General features: G+C 43.6%; 2 protein-coding genes across 5 annotated transcripts in view; one reads left to right on the top strand and one right to left on the bottom strand.

Moving 5' to 3' along the window:
* ANAPC16 (anaphase promoting complex subunit 16) lies at positions 1–23,348 on the bottom strand. Of its 4 annotated transcripts, none has more exons than XM_081861996.1 (4): positions 23,248–23,348; positions 15,190–15,347; positions 1,958–2,032; positions 1–814 (listed from the first exon to the last, which is right to left on the bottom strand). In XM_081861996.1, exons 2-4 carry the CDS (start codon positions 15,329–15,331, stop codon positions 699–701), a joined length of 333 nt encoding a protein of 110 aa, XP_081718122.1. In that variant the 5' UTR covers positions 15,332–15,347; positions 23,248–23,348; the 3' UTR covers positions 1–698. The 4 variants fall into 4 exon arrangements, with proteins under 4 accessions (XP_081718122.1, XP_081718124.1, XP_081718125.1 ...); XM_081861998.1 differs by having other exon boundaries at positions 23,202–23,326; XM_081861999.1 differs by lacking the exon at positions 23,248–23,348 and adding an exon at positions 22,953–22,976.
* The window catches only part of ASCC1 (activating signal cointegrator 1 complex subunit 1), a 54,431-nt gene continuing 53,725 nt past the window's right edge, over positions 23,008–23,713 (top strand). The window contains exon 1 of the mRNA XM_081861962.1: positions 23,008–23,158. The gene's annotated coding sequence lies outside the window, so the exon portion shown is untranslated. The remainder of the gene's footprint in view (positions 23,159–23,713) is intronic.

Raw genomic sequence — 23,713 nt, 5'->3', positions numbered from 1 at the left:
TAGCAGTAGAAATAATTTAATTGCCAAACAGACGGTTCAAGTGAATTGGAACAAAGGAGAGGACAGCCAACGCTGCTTTTCAGAGGCTTGCTCTGCATTAAACAGCAGTCATCTTCTGCCAATATTTCCACAGTCAGTTAAGAGAGAGAAACAGCTGACAAAATGCAGACTCAGCAAAAACCAAGGAATCTAAATACAGGAAACAGTTAATGTTCTTCTGTCCTTCAAGTGATCCTATCCTATTGTTTTATCACATCCATCTTCAAAGGGACAGCTTAAGGCCAAAGCCTGTTGCCTTTTGACTCTGCCCTCCAGGAGTTTAACTTGAACAGTAACAAGGGTCCAATTACCCAGCCAACTTTCAGCACACATGCTCCAAGGTCAGCATAAAGGGTTGTAAGTTTAAATAGCCACCCCTTCCCTTTTGAGCAAACAGGTTCTTCTTCAAAAACTGATTGTATCTCCTTAGTTACAGCAATCACACCCTCCTGAAACAAGCTCTTGAGTGAGGCTGCTGGAAAACCGAATAAATTTTTTTCTTTAATAAAACCTTGTGTGTCTGCAGTTTACTGGCTCTGGTAAGAGGCAGCCCAGTTATGGACCGTTCTTTACTACACTGCAGTCCAAGCAATGGAAAACAGCCAAGTGTTTTAAAAGGGAACTGTGCAAGTGATTTATCTTTCCACATCAACAAACTTTCAACCCGATGAAGGAGTGAACCCCAGCAACTGTTCTATGGGTTTGTACCGCCATTCGTCTGCCTCCAGCTCTTCAACTAAACCAGCAAGTTTTTCCATCCGAGCAACTTGCTGATCTGCAACAGAAAATTTGACTGTGGTTAGCAATAAACTTTCAATTAAGCTTTTCAAATGAAACACATTAACAGCCATGAATAGTCTCTTGCCGCAGAAAATTCTTTCATTGGTTACAGAAAAGTTCTCCCCCCCCCCACTTCAGCAAGTTGGTTTCAATCTGCAACAAAATTTAAGTTTTGATTTTATTTATATATGTATTCTAGATGTACATTCGCCTGTGCCTGGAAAAAGCAGGATGAAAGGTAAGTGTGAATAAGCCCCCCTTCCTTTAGCTGTGGGAGACTCAATTCCCCAGGGGGTGCAGGAAAACTCTTAATGTCTTCAAAGAGGAAAACCCTTTTACACTACTGAGCTACAGATTACAATTACAATAGCTTTCAATAAATGTAAAGAAAGGTTGTTTATATAACCAGAATCTACTCCCAGGAAAAAGACACCAGTAGAACTGCTTTTGCACAGTAAACATGAAGATCTGAAAGGGAATTTGACTTCAGAACAGTCATCTAACTTTTAGTCCACTTGGATTGATTATTGCAACTGAAGGATTCTTGTCCAATCTGCTGGGCCTCAGAATATGGCTGGAACAGTACATTATCTAGTTTCGTACACAAAAAGTTAATCTAACCAGATAACACTTTGAACATTTTGCACAGAACTGCAGTACAAAAAATATATATGTATCTGATAGAGATCTCTTGCATCTTGATGGCACTTCAGAAATACCAACTGATCTCCAATATACCATGTGAGCCAGGAAGGAGGAGAGGAGGTCATATTGAAACCAACTGACCCGTGGGGCAGAGAGTGTTTTTTTTAACAGCAGAATTGCATCTCACAAGACTACCTAGTCTGAATGCAGCATTCATACTGCTCCTCTTATGCATACAACGCAGGACTAAGTAATAGAGGTTTCAATAACTAGACTGCATAAATAAATATTGCTTTTGCAATTCTATTATCTGAGATAACATTGTGTCAACAGGTTCACAAGAGATCAACTAGATTAAGATTTTTTTTAAAAAAAACCACTTGCAAATAAATAGGGTCCCTTCTAACTTTACAATTCTATGATTCTATGATTTTGGAACTTTTACTACAGATATATCCATTGACGATTCTTATATAAGTTGGAGAGTACTTACCATGTTTCACTTGCTTTAATGTGGATGCAACCTGGTAGCTGAAAACGGATTCACATAGGAATCTCTCTGAGCCATCTGTAAATAGAAGGCGAAGATAATTTAGTCTATGTGGGTGGCACTGTGTTCTGAACCATTGAGTCTCTTGGGCTTGATGATCGGAAGGTCGGCGGTTTGAATCCCCGCAACGGGGTGAGCTCCTGCCAACCTAGCAGTTCGAAAGCACGTCAAAGTGCAAGTAGATGAATAGGTACTGCTCCAGCAGAAAGGTAAACTCTTGTTTCTGTGCGCTGCTCTGGTTCACCAGAAGCGGCTTAATCATGCTGGCCACATGACCTGGAAAAACTGTCTGCAGACAAAACACCAGTTCCCTCGGCCTGGAAAGCGAGATGAGATGAGCGCCGCAACCCCAGAGTCGTCTGCAACTGGACTTAACGGTCAGGGGTCCCTTTACGTTTTTTATGCCTCCCGATGTCCATCTAACGGTGCCACTGGAAACAACAACCATTTCTTTTTGGACCAAGGATTCAAGCCAACCTGGGTTTGGACTCATGGAGTACTGAGATAGAAAATGGTTTTTGGTTTTGTTATCATTAATAGAAAAAAGGGGGCGGGGAGTGACAATTAAACAACCACCTGCAAGACTTCACAAAAACCCTGCCTGATACCATCTCCAGGGAACACTGGGGAAATCTCCTGCCTGAAACCGTGGAAAGCCACTGCCAGGCAATTACACCAGAGATAAGGAATCTATGGCCCTTCAGATGTTGTTGGGCTCTGGATTCCATTAGTGCCAGCCACCACAGCTGGGTCAGGGATGTTGGGAGTTGGGAGTCCAGCAGCAACTGGATGACCACTTTTCCCGGACAATACTGAGCAAAATTGACCACAGGCCTAATTCTTTATAAGGCACTTTCCTGTGCTACTGCAGCCACGTTAAACAGAGACACTGGAATGCAAAATTTGAATCAGGGTGTGTCGTACAAATTGATCAAGCCCCTCGCCTTTGTTTTTCTCGTAAATGGCCTTAGCTGTTAGGGACAAAAGGCATTCTAGCAAATAAATATTGCCTAGAAACTTGGACATTCCATTAACCATCACATAGATTTAGCTCAGTCAGTACAGCATGAAAACCTTAATCTCAGGATTATGAGTTCGAGCCCCACATTGGGCAAGATTCCTGCATTGCAGGGGGTTGGACTAGATGGCCCTCGAGGTCCCTTCCAGCTCTAGGATTCTATGATACATCATGGTTAAATAGCTGCTGATGGATCTACCCTCCACAGATTTGCCTTTCCAAACCATCACAACATCTCAGGTAAGCAAATCCTGCAAGTTAAGTTTTTGTGTTGTGTGAAGGAGTATGCTTTTGTCTGCCCCAAGCATAATAACGCCAATCACCTCCTTGGGTGACCTAGAGCTATGAGGGGGGAGGCAGAGACTGCTCTCTGTTCATTGGTTTTGTAAAACTCTATCACACCCCTCTTTAGTTCTTTATGGAGAAAAATGACTAAAGAGTGTTTTGCAGATGCTTCAGCTTTTTTATATTAGAACGATGCTCCCAATACCTTGATCAATTTGGTTGTTGTTTTTCTGCCCTTTTCTCAGCTCTACCATATCCTTTCTGAGATGGGGCACAATCAGGGTTCCTAATGCAGCCACACCAAACTTTATATGAAGGAATTATGACCTTGGCCAGTCTATTTTCAACCCCCTTCCCAATTATCCCTAGCACATAATTTGTTCCTTTCACTATCACAGAACCCTGCGGCGATGCTCCCAGTAGCAAGGCTACCCATGTGAAAAAAAAGAATTAGCTCCTCAAGTGGTATCTGGACTGAAAAACAGATCAACGGAAGCAGACACCTCCTCCTAACATCTATGGAATTGAAGTGCAGAAAACCTGTTCTTGACTAGCCTGTGTTACTATTGTTCTTTCTTTCTTTCTTTCTTTCTTTCTTTCTTTCTTTCTTTCTTTCTTTCAAAAAGGCAAATGAACTCCAATTCAATTGCCTTAAAATACAAAAACGACGACTTTCACCCTTCAAAGAAAACAATTCTTCGATTTTCTAGAAGTGTCACAAAGATAGTGGGAATTCAATTAAGATTCAATAGCTCTTCAAAGCAGCTACAAGACGGAGCACCATGTTAGTGCCCAAAAGCAACTGTAGGTGATTCTCAACACAAGGCTTTAGGGAGGTGGGGGGGGGGAGAGCCTATTCTCCCCAGGAATTGCTAATCTCAGGAGACTATAGGTGACTCATCCATAATGGCAACACACACCTTGCCTACCTGAGAGCAATGGAAACAATGGAAAAGAATAGGACAATACATGTTTTAGCATCTTAAGGTGCAATCTTAGCATTGGATGGAGCTGGCAACTCATGCTCACATTGCAGAATGTTAATCAATATGAGCACGGGTACTTGTCAAGTAGAGGCAATCCAACATCGAAAATAGGCCACTGTGCAAATCCCTGGGACAAAACCTCTAAGATGTACCATGGCCACATCACTCATTGAAGAGAGTGCATTAGCACCTCCCACCTTATGGGAACAATCTTCAGAGAGTAGTTAGCACTGGATTCATCTAACTTGGAATTGCACAAGACCGCCAGCTGCCCTGCTCAGAAAGAAAATCCACTCATCCCAGCACACAGGGTTAGGAATGGGTTGTCAGTCATACAGAAGAGAGGAGAGGAGACACCATTTTGACTCCCCATGACCATGATGTAGACTTCAGAGATTCTACTATAGAGTTTCAAGGGAGGAAAATGTATTAAACATGCCTTTGATTGTTTGGTGGGGGCAGGAGGGGAAATGACTGCACTCTATATACACTGAAGGCAGTATAGAGTTATGACAGGATGGAGCTAGCAGAGCAAATGGCTATAATGCATATCACTAAAAATTATGGTTGGAGAGAAGAAGAAAGATTTCAGCTACCAGAAGTGTGAAGTTTTGCACACAGTTTCCTCAGGAAGAGACTTCTTCCCTGTGGAAAGGGAAAGGTGTTTGGGAAGGGGTAGAGCAAGTGAGATTAGGTTTGCCAGACATAGGAGCCCATCTTAAATAGTGGTAGCTACAAAGAATCATAGATTAGAGTTGGAAGGCACTGCGAGGGTCGACCAGTCCAATCCCTGCAATGCAGGAATCTTTTGCCCCACATGAGGCTCAAATTCACAACCCTGAGATTAAGAGTATCATGCTATTAGGCAAGGGTTCCAGATGAAGTTGGACGATTTTGAAAACTAAAACTGAAATCAGTTACTGCACACTGTACACTTTTAGTGTACATTTTGAAATTAACATGCATCTGCAATCTGAATTTACAGGGACTTTGGACATAAATAGAACAGTATTGTGCTTCGGTTGTGCCCAACTACAGTTCGGAATATTTTGCCTCACCATAGACATTTGTGTTTTCTCCCCTCTTCCTTGGAGGCACCCACAACTAGAACAAAGCAGGGATGTGTGGTACTTTGCCCTAAATAATTTACTGATGGGGGTACAGCTACTGGAAGGGTTTTTGCTTCATACTGGTGACCGGCTGAAACAAAGCAGTCAAGGCTTGGAGGAAATTTACACTTAGACAACACTGATCAGTGACTGTGTGTAGACTGCTTCCAAAGGAGCCACCTCTGCACTCTTGGTTCTGTGGGCACTCACTGGCCTTATACACCTGGCTCACCCCCGCCCTGCAATTGCGGGATCTGAGAAATAATTTAGTACAGGGATTAATTACCTTAGTCTAACTCATGCAAGGGCTGGTTGTTTTAACTGGAGGAACTTCAGGTCTGCTTTGAATCCTATACATCTCTTTATTCTGCTGACGATTACCCGAAGAGTTTGCCTTGTAGTTTCATGAATACTTGCAAAGCATGCAAAGGAGTTTCTGAGGCTTTATATTTAACATGCTACCAACATAGCCCCCTCTGATGTGTCTGAATAGGATGTGTGAAGGTATTTGCTTTTCTCAAAGAAGACTACAAGCAGAGGGCCTGAGGAAGCAACCAATTGCAAGAGGTACCTGGAGAGGTCCGGGAGGGCCTTGGAATAAAGGGCCTGGTCACAACCTAGCATGCACAACAGTTGTCTGGTGGAGGAAAGGAAGGTTGTTCCGTGGGGCAGCCTTCTATTATGCTCTATACAGTGGCGTAGCGTGTGTTATCAGCACCCGGGGCAAGGCAAGTAATTTGCGCCCCCTAACCCATGGATTTGCGCCCCCTAACCCATGGATTTGCGCCCCCTAACCCGTGGATTTCCCTAACCCCCAGATGTTGCGCCCGGTGCGGCCGGCCCCCCCTGCACCCCCCACGCTACGCCACTGGCTCTATACCTTGGAGAGGCAGAGCCAAGCTACACCTCCCACATTTGATTTTGCAGATGTATTTTTGTGGGTTACATCCTTCCCCATACACTGGTACCTTGGGTTTCAGACACTTCAGGTTACAGACTCCGCTAACCCAGAAATAATACCTCGGGTTAAAAACTTTGCTTCAGGATGAGAACAGAAATTGCGCGGCGGCGGCGGGAGCTCCCCTTAGCTAAAGTGGTACCTCAGGTTAAGAACCTCAGGTTTCAGGTTAAGAATGGACCTCCAGAACAAATTAAGTTCTTAACCTGAGGTACCACTGTAGTGTGAGAATTGTAAGTGAAAGTGAAATATCCAAATGATTGTTCTAAGAGATGACATGCTCTCACATACAGCTGACCTCCAGCACACAGCCCAAAGGAACTCAGCAGCACCATATTATGGTCGGTGTCTGAGATGAGATAGATGATGCACTTAAGGCTGCAAAATGCACAGTCCAGCCATAAGGACAAAAAGCCCTTTGAAGGACAAACATCTTGCTTCTGCCAGACTGTACTTCTATAACTCATCTGAGTAAAGCTGCACAGGCATTAAAGTTTAGTGATGTATTATTAGCCACCTAGGTCATTGCTGACCACAGTCCAAGCACAGTTAGGCACCTTTAAGTCTAATTGTTTTTGTGGGACCAGAACGTGCTTAAGTTCTGCTGGATCACACCCACTATCTTTTATTTGTCCTGTCATTTCTAATACAATGGTACCTTGGTTTCCAAACTCAATCCGTTCCGGAAGTCCATTCTTAAACCAAAGTGCTCTTAAACCAAGGTGTGCTTTTCCTATGCAAGTGTGGCACTCAAAATGGAAGTGCACCCCCGAACGGAGTACGTTCGGATTCCAAAAAAAGTTCGCTAACCAGAACACCTTCTTCTGGTTTTGAAGTGTTTGTGTTCCAAATAGTTCGTGAACTAGGCTGTTCGTAGACTGAGGTACCACTGTATAGAAGTTGAAAGGTGTCAGTTAAGTGCAACTGGCAAAGGCAGTACATGTTACCAGGCCAAAAAAAGCATTTTAACTTGTTAAGCCAAGAGAACCACTTGGCTGGGAAAAAATAAATCAGTTTTAGTCGATCTTCTAAGATTCCTTTTCTTCTTTGAACATATTGCTTCCTGAACACTACAAACCATTTTGCAACCTATGGCATTTATGTTCGTGCAGAATGATCCGTAATGAAACTCTCTTAAAAGCTAGATTTCTCCAGATAGGAAACAACGTGGAATTTTCCACATAATGTCTAGCAGCCGCAATCTGTAATCCTTCAGCCAGAACTGAACAGAAAATTATACTTTTCAAAGAAGTAAAATTTATTATTTTAAAGCTGGACATATATACTAACTTAAAGGAGACATGAGATGTTTGATGCAATATGCAGCCGCCATGGCTCAGAGGTACGTCACTGACAAAGGCAGACAAATGATGTTTATGTGTTGGAGCCTATAAACTTCTGAAGTGGTTTAGAGTCAGAGTCCAAAGAACTGGGTAGCTAGTTCTGCTTTTCTAAAGGAGTGCTCTCAACTTGTGCATCCCAAACAGCAGTTCTCCCAGTGGTTTCCAGAAACGAAGGGGAGTAGGGTGGCCAGGTGAAAAAAGATAATTGGGGCCCTGCATCTTTAATATTTAATATTGCATAGAAGAGAGAATTGCAGCTGGTGTAGCCAAGCTGAAAATGTCCTCCTTTGTGCAATTACTAAAGGTGCAGGAGCCTCTTTTTCCCCTGACTACCCTGCTGCAGGTTCTGCCTCCCATAAGCTTACACCACACATAATAATAATAATGATCACAATACATTTATTGTCATTGTACAACCTGTGTACAATAAAGTTAAATGAGCCCCCCCAACACACTGAGGAGCACAGACACGGTCACTGATAAACAGCAAGTACTTCGCTCATTGGTGCTGCTAGCCAATACAATGCATTCTTCCTCACAGGATCAGTTCCAGGGCACATCAAGCAGAACACACAGTAACCAGAGAGATAATTCCGATGCAACTTCCTGCATGGGGTGAATATTATCTCCATAAGTGCATGTTCTCCCGAAACTGGTGAACCTCAAAACAGTGCTATCAGCAGCAAGCCTACAAATGGGAAAGATGGTGCCTGCAAAAAATCGAACAGTACCTCTGTGGCCAACACCCTCTTTAAACTACTCACTCAACAACTCCTAATGAGCACCTAGCTGCAGCTTCTACCCATTATTTAAAGCTATTTATGCCCCACCCTTCAAAGAAACTTTCCCAGGGCAGCTATAAAAGAGCAAAACAAAAGAGAGAGAGAGAAATTATATATAACAAAAGCAATGAAAATATATGCAATAAAAGCAACAGCAATAAAATCGAAATGAGCAGATGGCTCATTTGGAAGATCTGAAAGATGTTTTCCTGGTACCAAAATGATACTGCACTAGAGGCCAGGCAAGCTTCCTTAAATATTCCACTGGACCACTGATCAAGGAGGTGGAGCCCCCAAAACTCAGTGCTCTCCTGTCTCTCCCACCCCTAGATAACAACGGTGTGATAATAAACCAAGCAATGCTGTTGCTACGTGGTGGAGCCAAAATGATCAACCTTTTAAAAAAAAGGTGATAGAACAGACTGTGGAAACTATCAAGGCATCTCTTTATTAGCTGCGGCCAGCAAAATTCCTGCAAGGATCTTAGTAAACCGTCTCCTAACTATATCTGAGGCTACCCTTCCTCAGTCTCAAAATGGGTTTCGACCTTATAGGGGGACAGTGGACATAATTTTCACTCCTCGACAGCTTCAAGAAAAATGCAGAGAGCAAAATCAACCGCTGTATATGGCATTTATTGACCTGACTAAAGCCTTCAACACTAAATTGTAATGGCCTGTGGACTGTCCTTCTGAAAATTGGCTGCCCAGATAAATTTCTGAACATCCTTCAGCTCCTCCATGATAATATGACAGCAACAATCACAGGTAACAGTGGTTCTCAAAGTGAACCATTCACAGTGGGATCAGGTATTAAACAGGATTGTATTATCGCCCCAACTCTATTTATTATTTTCATTGCCATGATCCTATACATTGTCAAAGGCAAACTCCTCACTGGGGTAAAAATCATATATTGAACAGCAGTTCTCCCAGTGGTTTCCAGAAGCAAAGGGGAGTAGGGTGGCCTGGTGAAAAAAGATAACCGGGGCCCTGCATCTTTAATATTTAATACTGCATAGAAGAGAGAATTGCAGCTGGTGTAGCCAAGCTGAAAATGTCCTCCTTTGTGCAATTACTAAAGGTGCAGGAGCCCTGCCCTCTCCCCCCCCCCCAAAACTACGCTGCTGCTGATGGAAAGCTCTTTAACTTGAGTCGGCTGAAAGCAAAGAGTACAGTTACTATAACTTCCATCACAGAGCTTCAATATGCTGATGACAATGTGGTGTGTGCACACTCAGAGGGTGACCTCCAAACCATCCTAAATAGCTTCACAGAAGTTTACAAAATGCTTGGCCTATTGCTCAACATCCAAAAAACCAAAGTGCTGCACCAACAAGCTCAAAACAACCCCTCTGCAGCGCCACAAATCCAACTCAATGGTGCAATGTCGGAAAATGTTGATCACTTCTCCTACCTGAGCAGTTATCTTTCCACAAGGGCCGACACTGACGCCGAAATCCAGCATTGCCTGAGCTCTGCAAGTGCAACTTTCTCCTGATTGAAGTGCAGAGTGTTTGAGGACCGGGACATTCGCAGGGAATACTTGTTTACAAAGCTACTGTACTACCAACCTTACTGTATGCTTGTGAAACATGGACCACTTATAAACGTCATCTCCAACTCCTTGAAAGATTCCATCAATGGTGTCTCAGAAAATTTTTACACATCACCTGGGAAGACAGGCGAACTAATGCCAGTGTTTTGGAAGAAGCGAAGATCACCAGTGTCGAAGCAATGATTCCTCAACATCAACTTTGTTGGACTGGTGATGTTGTTCGGATGCCTGATTATCAACTTCCAAAGCAACTACTCTATTCCAAACTTAAAAATGGAAAGCGTAATGCTGATGGTCAACAAAAGAGGTTTAAAAATTCTCTCAAGGCAAATCTAAGAAAAATGTAGTATAAATACTGACAACTGGGAAACACTGGTCTATGAGCAGCCTTCACCAAAGGTCTCACGGTGTCTAATACGAAAGGGAGAAATGTGCTAAGAAGAAAGTACATTTGGCAAACCCTCACCATGATCAACTCCCACCCAGAAACCTACATCCCCACTGTGGAAGGATTTGTGAATCCAGAATTGGCCTCTACAGCCACTTACGGACTCACCGTTAAGACTGTGTTAATTGAAGACAATCTTACTCGGCCAAGAGTGATCACCAAAGAAGGAGAAGGAGCAGAGAAAATCAGTCAGGAGGCCTGCTGGAGAAATAACCAGCAGATGCCGGCAATGATCCAAGTTAACATGCGGATCATTGTCTTAGGACCCTACTGTCTGTGCCCGTCACTCTGATTAGTGGAACAGTGACTTCAATTCTCCTAAGAATCCATAAGCAGGGATTCCACATGCGATCCCTTGTATGGGCTTGCTGTTGCAATTCAAGCAAGGCGTCTTCCTTCTCTGTCCATTTCCCTCACAAAATTGGATCTTTTGTGGGCTGCAGGTGGCTATATCTGGATTCCCAGGGGATTATAACTTCTGTTTGGGTGCATGGAGGAGCCCTGGAACTTGTGACTGAAGGTGTCAATTGCTGTCTCCCTAACCTGTGAACCATGGAGTCCTCCGTGTACAAGGAAGGCACTGCAGGCTCTTTCAAGCAGCTTGTTTGTGCAGAGTGGGTGGGGGCGTCTACTATGTTCCATGGTATAAGCGTGCTAACGCTGCCAGGTTAGATGACTGCAATGCGTTATACATGGGGCTGCCTCTGAAGATGGTTCGGAAACTTCAGCTGGTGCAGAATTCAGAGCCCAGGTTGCTCGCCAGGGCGAGATGCTTTGAGCATATTACACCAATCCTGGCCCAACTGCACTGGCTGCCAATTAAGTTTCTGGGCCCAATTCAAAGTGCTGGTTTTGACCTATAAAGCCTTAAATGGCTCAGGACTGCAATGCCTCAAGGACTGCCTCTCCCCATATGAACTGACCCAGACCCTGTGATACCATCCATCTGATCATCATCTAAGGTCCTTCTTTGTCTGCCTCTTCCACGAGAGGTCCGGAAGGTGGCAACACAAGAATGGTCCTTTTCTGTGGTGGCTCCCTGTTTGTGAATGTTCTCTCCCTGGGAGGCTCACCTGGCACCTTTGTTACATATCCTTAGGCACCAGGCAAAAGCATGCCTTTCGTCCCAGCCCTTTGGCTAATGAAACAATAAATGGCCTTTTAAACTGTGTGTGGGGTGTAGGTCTGCAAATAGTTGATTATTTCAACCAAATGCCTGATGGAAAGGTAGAAAACACTACTGAGAGACAAACATTGAATCTTTGATGGGGGGGGGGATGATAAGATACTCTGATCCATGTGAATGATCACAAGGCTAGAAATGCATACAGTAGTGCCCCGCAAGACGAATGCCTCGCAAGACGGAAAACCCGCGAGACGAAAGGGTTTTCCGTTTTGGAGGTGCTTCACAAAATGAATTTCCTATGGGCTTGCTTTGCAAGACGAAAATGTCTTGCGAGTTCCTGCGGGTTTTTTTTCCTCCCCCCCCTTTTTCTAAGCCGCTTATCTGCTTATCCGCTAAGCCGCTAAAAGCTGCTAATAGCACTAATCCGCTAAGCCGTCAATGGTCTTGCTTCGCAAGACGAAAAAACTGCTAGACGAAGAGACTCGCGGAACGGATTAATTTCGTCTTGCGAGGCACCACTCTATTAAAATTCATGAAAGATGATGCATAACACTACGGTTCTTTTGGCATTTCACCAACTTGCAGCCAATCTTACTGTATGCTCTTTGAAGAATCAAAATTCAGTTTCTGGTCTAGTATCCCCTCAGAAAGGTATATTACAATCTGAGATCATTGCTTTAGGGCATGATGAGGCCGTGGTAAGAAACCTGTGGCCCTTCGAATGCTGTTGGACTCCCATCAGCCTCAGCCAGCATGGTCAATGGTCAGGGGTGAGGAGAGTTGTAGTCCATCAACATCTGGAGGGCCAGAAGCTCCACGTCTTTGCTCAACAGGCTGCCAGACTTGACAAATGGCAAGAACTGGCCCACTCGAATAAGAAAGCCCTGTAAGCAATTCTAGGCAAGGCTGATTTATCGTTATGCTATCAGAAAAATATTATTAAATTATCAGAAATCTCTCCTCCAGCTAGGATAATCTTTACTGCTGTAGTCATGAGACAAGGCGGGGGGGTGGGGGTGAAGGCGATTGCTTTGGAGATATTAAGCGTTCCTAACTGTGGTGGAGCCACACATTCCCCCTCCTCATATGAGCAATCCATTTAGTATAAGTCTCACCAACTATCACCCCCTCCCCACACTTTTCCAGTACTATTTGCAACAAAGTGGGGGAAGGATAATGGGTGATTTTCAGTGTAGGAAGTTTTTTTTTGTTTTTTTTTTAACTTCTCTTAAATATATGTGGCAGCTGAGGAGTCTTATTTCTTCTTTTGGGAACAAAAAGCCTCACCAGACATTCTCTCCTGGGCAGTAACACAAAAATACTTCAATATTTTAATTGGTTCTAGAGGCTCATTAAGTTTGAGGACAAGCATTTAATCTTAATTAATCCAACAGTTTGGCATACAGATGCTAATATGTATACATATTAATTAGGGTTGTGACACAGTATATAATTAGTGCAACATGGCAAGTATTCATGCAAAGTGATGGCATGATCTACAGAGTACAATGCTCTTCCCTCCCCACACCGAACTCTGCATATAAAACTCTAATGAAAAGCAACTACCTCTCAAGAAAGGAAACAGCAACTATACCCACCCATCCTGCCATGTTTTATAAAGGAAGAGTTCCATCCCAACTGTCTGTTTTTTAAAAAAATAAATGCCTATCATTCTTGGATGGAGAAGCTACACTATGTGATGGCAAGTGCTTCCAAAGCTATTTTTTTTGGCGACGAGCAAGTCCCCATGCTTATGCCTTGTGTTGTTTCAATATGTTAGTTTTTAGTCTTGAAATGCCTATGGGGAAAAGATTCATTCTTTCAGCAAAAAGACCTAGGATGAGTGAGTCTGGAAACTGCCGCCAATTGCAAACCTTAAGGACACATCAGATTCAAGTCCCACAGCTGAACGGTGCATCCTATTCCTGATATTGGTAAGACTTGTGAGCCACCTGTTATAGGGAAGACAGCTTGTAAAAGCAGACCATGCCATACCCAGATGTGGCAATTGGATAAATAAGCATATAATTTGTTCTTGCTATGCGTGAGAGTAATTGTACAATTCAGTTCCATTCCTACTCCTAAAACGTAAATGTAAGGAGGATCCAACCTTTCTTGCTGTCATACTGTTAACTGTCCTGAGCTGTTGGGGGAAATGGCCAACTCTATCCTAATAAATATAATCTATACTGAAACTTTACATATACTAGCAATCTATTGCTTTCAAGGATTAAGAGATATACAGGTAAGCTACCTAGAATTCAATATCTTGCTCCAGCAGCAGAACCCAGGGCAGCTTTATTCTGACTGATACGTATTTGCATTGCTAAGCAGTAGCTACTGCCTCAGATCTTAATGAACAGGCCACCATCCATCAAGCCTGAGCAATTGTACTGACAGCATAGCATACTGGCCAAAAAATCTAAGCCACTGAAATAAAGTCTGAGTTTCAGTCAAAAGGCAAAGTGCCCTTACAAGAGTCTAAAGACTACTTGGGACTCTGTAAAGGCGGGGGAATGAAATGCTTTTGCGTCTTCCTGCTTGAACTCAAGGTTTAAGCAGGGAGAGGATGGGTAAGTGTAAGCAAGAGGAGGAGAAAAATCCAAGAACTGCCAAGGCAAAATAGGAACATATGGGGAGAGTGCCGATGCACTCCAGTCCAGCTTGTAGGCTTCCTCTAAGGTATCTGGTTGGCCACTGTAAGAATAGGAAGCTGGACTAAATGGGCCTTTGACCAGATTCAGCTGTGCTCTTACGATGTCCTTAAGTGTGTCTGGAGATCTATTACTGATAGGATTGCCAGATGCTAACCTAAAAACTTTGCTTGTCTGTTTAAGTGCTTGGAGATGCTGCAGCCTCTGACCTTACCTCTTTATCTTGCCTGCTGCAGAGCACAACCAGTCCTGTTTGATGCAGAAGGCAGGACAGAAAGATGGGTCAAGCATTAACTGAGTAGAAGGTGCTGTGGTTGCATACTCTCCTTTATGTGCCCAGAGGCTCTGAGACAGGCAGTCTCCTGGCTAATACCGGGCAGCTCCTAAGTATCCAAACGGGCTCTATAATTATCTGCAGCGAATCCTGAAACAAGGGTGCAAATCATACATCGCGGACATTCCAAAGCCCAATAGATCAGATCAGCAATACAACATCAGCAGAGTGGTGCCTGGAATCAATGCAGCTTACTAGGCGAACGACTCCATCCAACTATGCACATTGAACAGATGCAAAGGGATAACGAAGTAGCACAAGCTCCACTAGAATGCACACGGCACAGGGCAATCCTGAGCAGGTTTACTCAGAAGTAAAGTCCCCCCAGGTTTATTGGGGCTCATTCCCTAGAAAGCAGCTTAAGTTGAGAGCCCGTATGCCACACACAAAACTGTTTTACCACTACTATCTCCTGGCTCTTAACCACTCTCGCCTGCACCAAGAGAAAACCACTTTACTGTAAAGACCTACAGAAGCCCCTGCTGCATAGGCACAAGGGTGAAAGTTTATGTGATGTTTAGCAGTGCCCTTTTTATTGCCTTGACGCAAAAGGAGGAGATATGCAGAGCAGTTACCTTCTAACATTTCGCCAGCTCCTTTGGGGTACGTAAAGAGAGCTTTTCTTGGTGTAGCAAGGTCTGAGACGCTGAACCCAGACCCAGTTACGGAACTTCCGCTAACTCCACCAGCCGAAGACGATGACGAAGAGGCAGCCATTTTGCTCAATCTGAACCTAAAGGCAAGAGAAAGGAAGACATGAAAACCAAGTGCTTCAAGTGTATGTACCATCTTGATTGCTTTCTTCTTGTGCTGTTGTTTACATTATGTGAGGCTATCAGTGGAGGGAGTGTAGCAGCACACTGCTGAGTTAACTGGGGGGAAACAGCATTTTGTTCACGCATAAGGTAATTAGGGAATATATTCAAATTAATGGGGGACTTGGCTTGAGCTAATGTTCTGTTTGTCTTAGCAAGGGAACAGTGTAGCTCAAGTGGCCAGTCTAGTACCAGCTTCTGGTCAAAAGGTTTAGCCCTGCTTCCTAGGCTAGAACATATTTATTCCAGACCCATGTCTCAAATTAAATTGCAAACCCACAAAATCTAGGTGCCTGTTATTATGAGAACAGTGACAGAAAAACCAATTTCAGAGACTGCCATTCCAACCTAAAACAAATCTTCTTAAACATATCTGAAGAAGTGTGCATGCACATGAAAGCTTATACCCAGAACAAACTTAGTTGGTCTCTATGGTGCTACTGGACTATTTTTTAATTTTTTTATTTCAACTGCGTCAGACCAACAGGGCTATCTACTTGAATCTAGAATCATGGAAGGCACCACACTGAGCTACAGGAAATGGAAATCCATTGGTATCTGAAGAAGTGTGTATGCACATGAAAGCTTTTACCCAGAACAAACTTAGTTGGTCTCTAAGGTGCTACTGGACTATTTATTATTATTTTATTTCTTCTTAAACACAGTAATCTCTACCATTATCGATGGGGCCTGCTTCTAAGTCTGTGTATTTAGGATTGCAAGCTGAGAAAACAGATCACACAATCACAATATAGCTGTGTGCCTTTGAGCTAGAATTGGCAACTTTTTAATTCCCCCACCAGACCATACTATTGAAACACATCAAGATTCAAAGGGAGCGCAGTGTAAATCCGCCTCCCCCAATTTAGCTAGTTTACATAACTCAATAGATCAAAGCTGGAGGCTGTGCTACACATCTTCTGTGACCCAGCACAAAGTCTGAGCTAAGACAGCAATATGATTTGAAAAGGATTAACTTGCTGAAAGCTTAATTTATACTAATTATACTCAACATAGTTAATGCCGATTGTTAAATATAAATGATAACAGAGAGGCATGGCAGCTTACATATCAGCTGCATGAATTCACACTATTTCAGACACCACAGAGACCTTTGTACCAGGAAAGGTTTTAACTAAAGTTATGTCCCTGACAGCCAGATTACATGTAGCTTACGTAGTGATGCAAATTCCTTCCAATCTGATGGGACACCATGCCGACAGAAATGATTATTCTCCGCAGTGCAGGCTGTGGCCTAACATCCCAAGGATGAGACACTGAGAACAGGTTAAAGCATCATTCATTCAAATAAATAGTAGTTTTATTGAAGTGCTGCAGGGCTTTAAAACCCAGACAGTTCTCATCAAGTCAGGTACTCAGAGCAAAACATGACTGCATGTTCCACACCATCCACCTCCACCCAGCAACTCTGAGTGACCCACATACTGTGGCTCCGGGGAGAAGTGCAACTGCTGGACCTCTCGATAGAAGATGTGGGCAAGCCTGCCATCAAAGAAAATGCTGGACATGTTGTAGTGTGCTTGGCACTATGTACACTTAACCAAAGGCTGGCAAGGAGAAAATGGCTCAATTGTATGTGGGGTGTGTGTGTGTGTGTGTGTGTGTGTGAGAGAGAGAGAGAGAGAGAGAGAGAGAGAGAGAGAGAAAATGGGATTGCTGCAGAATTTTAAAAATTAAAATAGATTTGTCTTACACTGTCAAGTAGAAAAATATGCAGTGGGGTATTCTGCTTTTCTTTTTCTAAAAAAAAAAAGAGAGAGTCTGCAGAAATCAAACAGTTTAACCTTGGGACCCAGGTTTCTTTAAACCCATTAGGAATTAAGAGGTAGAAGATGAGTATATAAAACTTGAATCTGCATCTGTAGGACAAACAAACAAAAGCTACAGGTGCTCTTGTTCTCAGGAATGCATAAGAATATTTGGACCACAAGCAGCCACAGCACCACCCCCAACTTTCAAGTCTTGACTCTTCTTCACCTTTTGCCACAATATGTATCTGTACCCTACTACTCCATTTGCTCCCAACATGTTTGCTCTTAGAAACAAAATGCAATACAAACTTTCACCACTGGGTGGCAGCCAGAATGCAGAAACCCAAACTTTGGAGTTCTGTGGCACCTCAAAGGCCAAGGTCAATGTCATGCATTTCATTATATTATTTGCATTTATTTATTGAATAAAATGCATACACTGCTCAAATGTAGGAAAAAACCTCAAAGCAGTTTACAAAGCCCAGAGAAGTTTCCATGAATCTCCCGGGGTCCAGGACGCATTAGGTTCACATGCTCTTAACTTCACTGTTAGAAGATTAGGTGCTCCTAGACAGGAACTTGGTATTGTGATCACGATCAGATTGAAATCATTATAAAAGGTCACAAATAATGAGCTTTAACGTGCAAAACACTCCTGAGCCAAGTGCTCACAGCTTCTCCAGCCACTTGGGTGCGTTTTGCAGGCAAAAAGCTGTGCATTATATAGGCGTGTGCCATTTTTTAGAGATGCCATGCACATTTATTTCACATTCCAGATACCAGTTCTCAAGTGCAGAAAGTAACAAAAGAATTGGCCCTAAGATGCCACAGGATTCTTTTCACTATCAGAGGCTAACAAAGATGGGTAATGTTCTGAATTGGTTACCAAACACCTTGTGGAATCAGATAGCAGGAAGAGGAACTGGATATGACAAGTTAAATGCCATGCAGTGGACTTCTCCCACTGCTTCTTTCCTTTTGGGTCATCCACCTATTCAAGGACAGAAGCAATGATAAGGACACCATTTCACCGCCAGAATGAATATTATTAGAATATGCAAAAGGAAAACCAGAAAAGAGCCATTTTTACTTATAATGGGGAAAGCCTAGTCAACACAAACTCTTCATACAGCTTAGGAATACAGCAAGTGTAAAACCCAATCTAAGCATTGCTTGTGAATAAATGAAACATTTTTTCAGCCCCCTCCCCCTAACAAAAACACCCTTAGATCTACAATGCCACCTCCTCACATTTCCTGCATTAACATGGGCTGGAGAGGCCTTAAAGCTGTTTCAATTACCTTCCCCAGTTGAAGTCCTTATTGTTATATAAAATCTTTTAAAAGTAAGATACAAAACCTTTAGGTTGTTTTGTGGAGCCGGCTATCTTACAGTATTAACTACTCCCACAACCTAAAGAAAATGCTCTTTTAAGCTGTTAATGTAGATAATTTTTTTTAAAAAAAAACCTTACAACACACAACATAGTTAAAGCAATTGCTGTCTGTTTAGTCACTGAATACCTACTGTTTTTATTATCCATTCCAGATCTACCACAATTATGTACAGCATCTTCCTTCCTCTTTTATGAGCCATGCAGCCCACTTCACATTTGTAAATCGCCATACTCCAATGACTACCTGATCAATGGCTCAGCATGGTACCCAAGCATTTGCTGGAGGAAATACATCTTCCAAAAGCTGGCCACAGTGGGAGCAGTAAATTAATCCAATCAAGGATGGCTTTTTGTGAGCTTGTATTTCCTTGTGTTGTACTAGCTAGTATAAGCCAACAAAGCTATCAATTCTGAGGTACACTAGAGTCACGATGGCCTATAAGCCAGACGGGTATTATAGCCTCCTTTTAAAAAGACTTCAGTGTCTTCTCTGCAACAGGATAGAGAATATTGGGAAAACCGGTTCACTGATTTTGAAATAAACAAAGGAAAGAAATCTAGTAAAACTAGAATCTCTCTAAGTAGTAAGCATGAAGATTCAAGTAGCTGTCCTTTGGACTCTCTCTCTCTCTCTCTCTCTAAAAGGTCCTGGGCATTTCAAGTATTCCTCTGCTGCTATGCAAACCCAACCACATACCCCAAACCTCTTTCTATCCCATATGGTCACAGACACAGGTTAATAACCTGAAATATGCTTGCATCAATTAAGTTCCGGTTAGAATCACAGCTACTGAAGATTCATAATAGACACTTTTGGGGGTCTCTATGAAAGCAAGTTCAAAAAGAGTAGTGATGTAGTGTTAGTCTGTTGTGACAAAAGAAAAACCACACACCTCAAGATGTTTTGCAACACCTTAAAGACTAATGAATGTATTGTGACACAAACCATGCAAACCTATGCACATCTGCTAGAAAGCAATTCCAATTTAAATCAGCAGGACGTACTTCCAATTAATGATGCACAGAATTGTACTGTTAATCTCCTTACCTCTGTAAGGCAACAAGTGGCTTCCTGCAAATTGTAGCCAGAGAAATCCCACAAAATACAAGAGGATATGTAATATAATAATGTAATGAAGGCATTCACAGCAAGTCCTGAACTTGGGGTGGAAACTCAGTTCACGGGTGCCACTGCCACACTCTGAGCAAACGAAGGAACTGCAGGGAAACCAACCAGGAAGCCACAAGTGCACCCAAGTGAATCATGCGTCACTTCACAACCTATAAAAATGCCCCAGTCAGACTTGCTGTCTCACCTAAGCCACTAGAAGACGCTTCTGTTGCTCTCTGCCCTTCAAGCAAACATGGTCAGAAGGAAATCAAATAATCTACAGCAGAGAGACATTAGAACTCGAACAAATGCAAAAGAATCCATAAGTTAAAAATAGATTTGACATTGTACATACCTTTAGCCTTGTGTGGGGGTGTATGGGGTGTTAGGGGAGGGGTAATACCTCTGGTGGGGGACACAATGTGCTCCTGCTGGGGCAGTATGTCCTCCTTTGGTCCCCACCCTGCACTCAGCTCTCACCTGTGGCTCCTAGAAGCTGCCAGCATGCGACAGCGGCCACACCACCATCTAGCTTTTCCTCATATTGACTATTTTTAAAAAAACCAACCAGTCATGTAAGGGCTAAAAAATGTTGCATCTAGTTTGGCCCTTTGAGTGATAGCCCATTGCTTATATGAGATATGAAATAAATGGCTGTAACACGAGGCATTTCCCAGAAACAGAACCAACACTGGAATAGTTGGAGGGGTGTGTCCCCACAAATATCTTGCTAAAGTTCTCAGACTGCCAGCTACCTTCATACTGTACCTCTTTAGTCTTTGAGCAAACCTCCTCATAGCCTCAACGGGGGCTTCAGTGTCTACCAGAGATAGCACAACATGTCTGAAGCTAGCAGGGCCGGCCAGCAGTGTTTCCCCATATCACTGAGCCAGGCATAGATATACGGGCACCTTTGTGGGGTCACAATTGGGAGAGGACCACTCATCATGCTACGTAGTTGTAGGCCAGTGAGCAAGCCCTATTACTAGGTTGATTCATTCCATGTATAGTAACTACTTTCTCTTAGTGGATGTAGGTAGCAAATAGCCTCACAAATTTTGAGATAGGTGTCGGCAGGTTTAAAGAACAGATTTAAAGACACAAACCTAACCAATTTCTGCATCCTATTGTTAAAAAAGAGATTGCTTCTCCCGCCCCAGCCTCACAGCACACTTTCCCCTTACTTTGCAGCCAAGAGCTCAAAACCCCTGGAAGAGATCAACTATGGCTTGGCTTACATTTTATCAAACTATGGCCCAGTGGGACCACACAGGTTTGTGGGCTCAGGGGGAGGACCCTACAGCCACTCTGCTCATCCCTGGTCTTCGGTTACAGCTTGTGGTTCATGACAAGAGACCTTAAACATGAGCCCCAGTCTGGATGTGAGCAAAATGGCTTTCCAAGAGCCCATACACCTGTTTCCTCTAAGCCATAGTTTGGCACAAAATGATGTGCAAATCAGGTCAGTGTAATGAAATAAGGAGGGAGGGTACCATCTAAAAGAGGCAAGAAGGGTGAAAGTTACGCAGAACCGAAATCAGTATCTTTAAATTGTGTCCTGACATGGAACTGCAGGACATTTTGCAGAGAACTTTTAATTCAACGTTAGTGGCTACCATGGGGAAAGAAGTTTTCAGATAGTGAAATAAGAATCACTTTAGCTCTGTTTAGGTGTCCAGCTGTACAAACTATGTAGAGGTCACTAGGCCACCCCCAACACACCTGCATGCACCAGCCCCACACTCTCCACTCCCAACCATGCCACATTCAGCACAAAAGTCTGAAGGCAGATCCTAAACATATTCAACTTAACATACTTAAAAACCTCTTCACAATCAGGAATTCTGATAACACAGGTTATGATCACAAGGAGGCTGCATTCAACTCAACCTGCATTTAGTGGCAGGGGTGGGTGCTAATGCAGACGGGTGGATGGGCTGAGTTTGCGCCCCCATGCATTCAGCTGAATAGAACTTTTCTGAACACACTTTCCTTGTCACCTGATTACACGCATGGGTGTTGCTAAGGGGGAGAGCAGCTGCCCCCCCTGAAATCAAGCAAACCAATAAAAATACTTAACTAACTGAGGCTCTGCCCTCTAATATAAAGCCTGCCCCCCAACATAAATCCTGGGCTGGCTATGCCCATGATGACACATGCCATACTGAGACCACAAGGTCAGCAAGTGGAAGAGGTGCTGTACTATTGGAGTGACCCAACCAACTGAATTCTTGTGCCTTCAAGAATGACTTCCATTGAAACACATTGGGGAATTCAACATCTTATTAAAAGCTCTCTACATTTTTGAGTACCATCTTGAGGGTTTTCTTTTCAACCATGCCCTGACACACTTGCACTGAAACAGTTTCCAGGTGCCCCCGTAGACATGATAAGCTACCAAAAGACAGTCATGCAGCTACCTTTAGGCTGCAGTGGTATCTCTGCTGGTTTGCAAGAAAAAAGCCACCCACTTGCACAAGCACTTATTACATATGGACAAACAGGGGTTCACTTCTTGACATGACAGATACAAGCACAGACATTCTGTTTAGCTATTTTGTTTAACTATCTGTTCTGTATATCTGTTTTGTTCTGTTCTGTATAGAATGTGACCTTCACATTATTGCAAGAATAAATCAATGTCTATGTACATCCTTTGGTTTGCCTGGCTGATCCCAGTCCCAGTGAATTCTTTTTACTCTCAGTTGGGCTAGGTTCCCAGTTGCCTTGTCGCTGTTGTTTGTGATGATAATTACCTCCTATCATGAGGGCAATAAAGCAGGATACTATATTTACTATATTCTGGGTCACTGCAAGTGTCAACTGTAAGCCACTAATATATTTTCTATTTGAATACAAAATGCTGGAAGGTGAGGAGAGGGAGGTGATGGAACCACGGCCAGCTGTGTAGCAAGTGTTTCTGCTATGCTTTAAGCAGCCTTTTCCCCTTTATTTTCCAAAGATCTACAAACTTGGTCCTGTGCATTGACTTCAAGAACGTAAAATTAGCCCAACTTTTTATACACGCCTTTTTAACGTCTGCCTGCTCCGCAGATTTGGCAACCTAACAATTCGAGCAGCAGGATCCTATGCGTGCCTGCTCAGAAGTAAACCCTCGCTGTGTTCTTAAGTGCGACGCGACTAAGGCCCACTAAGCTCGGAGGACCGTTTCCCCAAGTAAACTTGAACGGAAAACAGGGGTGGCAGCACGTCCAGAAAGCAATATGGGAACGGCGGAACTCACCGCGACGTTACACCCCGCCGACTTGACTTTCAAATGCCCAGTGCGCTTGCGCCGTGGCGGGCAACCGAATCGAAACACGCATGCGCGCAGCCACCCCGCCAATGTGAGGTAGAGACCAGGCCGAACAACCGCGGCCTTTTGTTACTCGCCCATTGGCCTCCCGGTGACCAGACGCGGCCGCTTTAGTGCGCCCCACGGCACCCCCGGTAAGTAACGCGGCAGAGTCTCCCGTCCTTATCTCGTCCTTACCTCGCTTACCCTCAGCCCCTCGCAACTTCACTTACGAGAGCCGTACCGGGATGACGTCGGCGAGGAAGACGTGCGCGCGCCTAGGAGGCTGGCGGGCGCGAGCACGCCCTGAATACGTACAACGCCGCTTGCGGAGGCGGGGGCCTCCTCCTTCTCCCTCAGGCCATTGGGTGCCATGGCAACGGGAGAAGGACCAGGGAGTGCGCTGAAGCCTCGAAGGCAGGCCGCAGCCCCCCAGAAGTTTATGAAATTTAAGGGGAGGGAAATACGGAGATTATTATTTGATGCCAACATTTAAAAAAAAAGTTCGTTGTTTAGCATTGAGATGCAGGTTAAAAAAACAAACTAGTATTCGAGACATTAACCCATATCAGCATCTGCCACTTATGCCCAAGAGGCTGAAACTCAACCAGTAAAGCGTCCTACTTTGTCAGGATTCCTTGATGGGGAAAAAGCTCGACCAGTTGCATTTGGGTCTGTCACGTCACAGCAAGAGCTTTGCAAGGAAAAAA

This window comes from Podarcis erhardii, assembly GCF_964252035.2.
Source record: "Podarcis erhardii genome assembly, chromosome: 5".
NCBI lineage: Eukaryota > Metazoa > Chordata > Lepidosauria > Squamata > Lacertidae > Podarcis > Podarcis erhardii.
The sequence above is the reverse complement of the archived record's forward strand: the minus strand, read 5'-3'. Positions and strand labels throughout refer to the sequence as shown.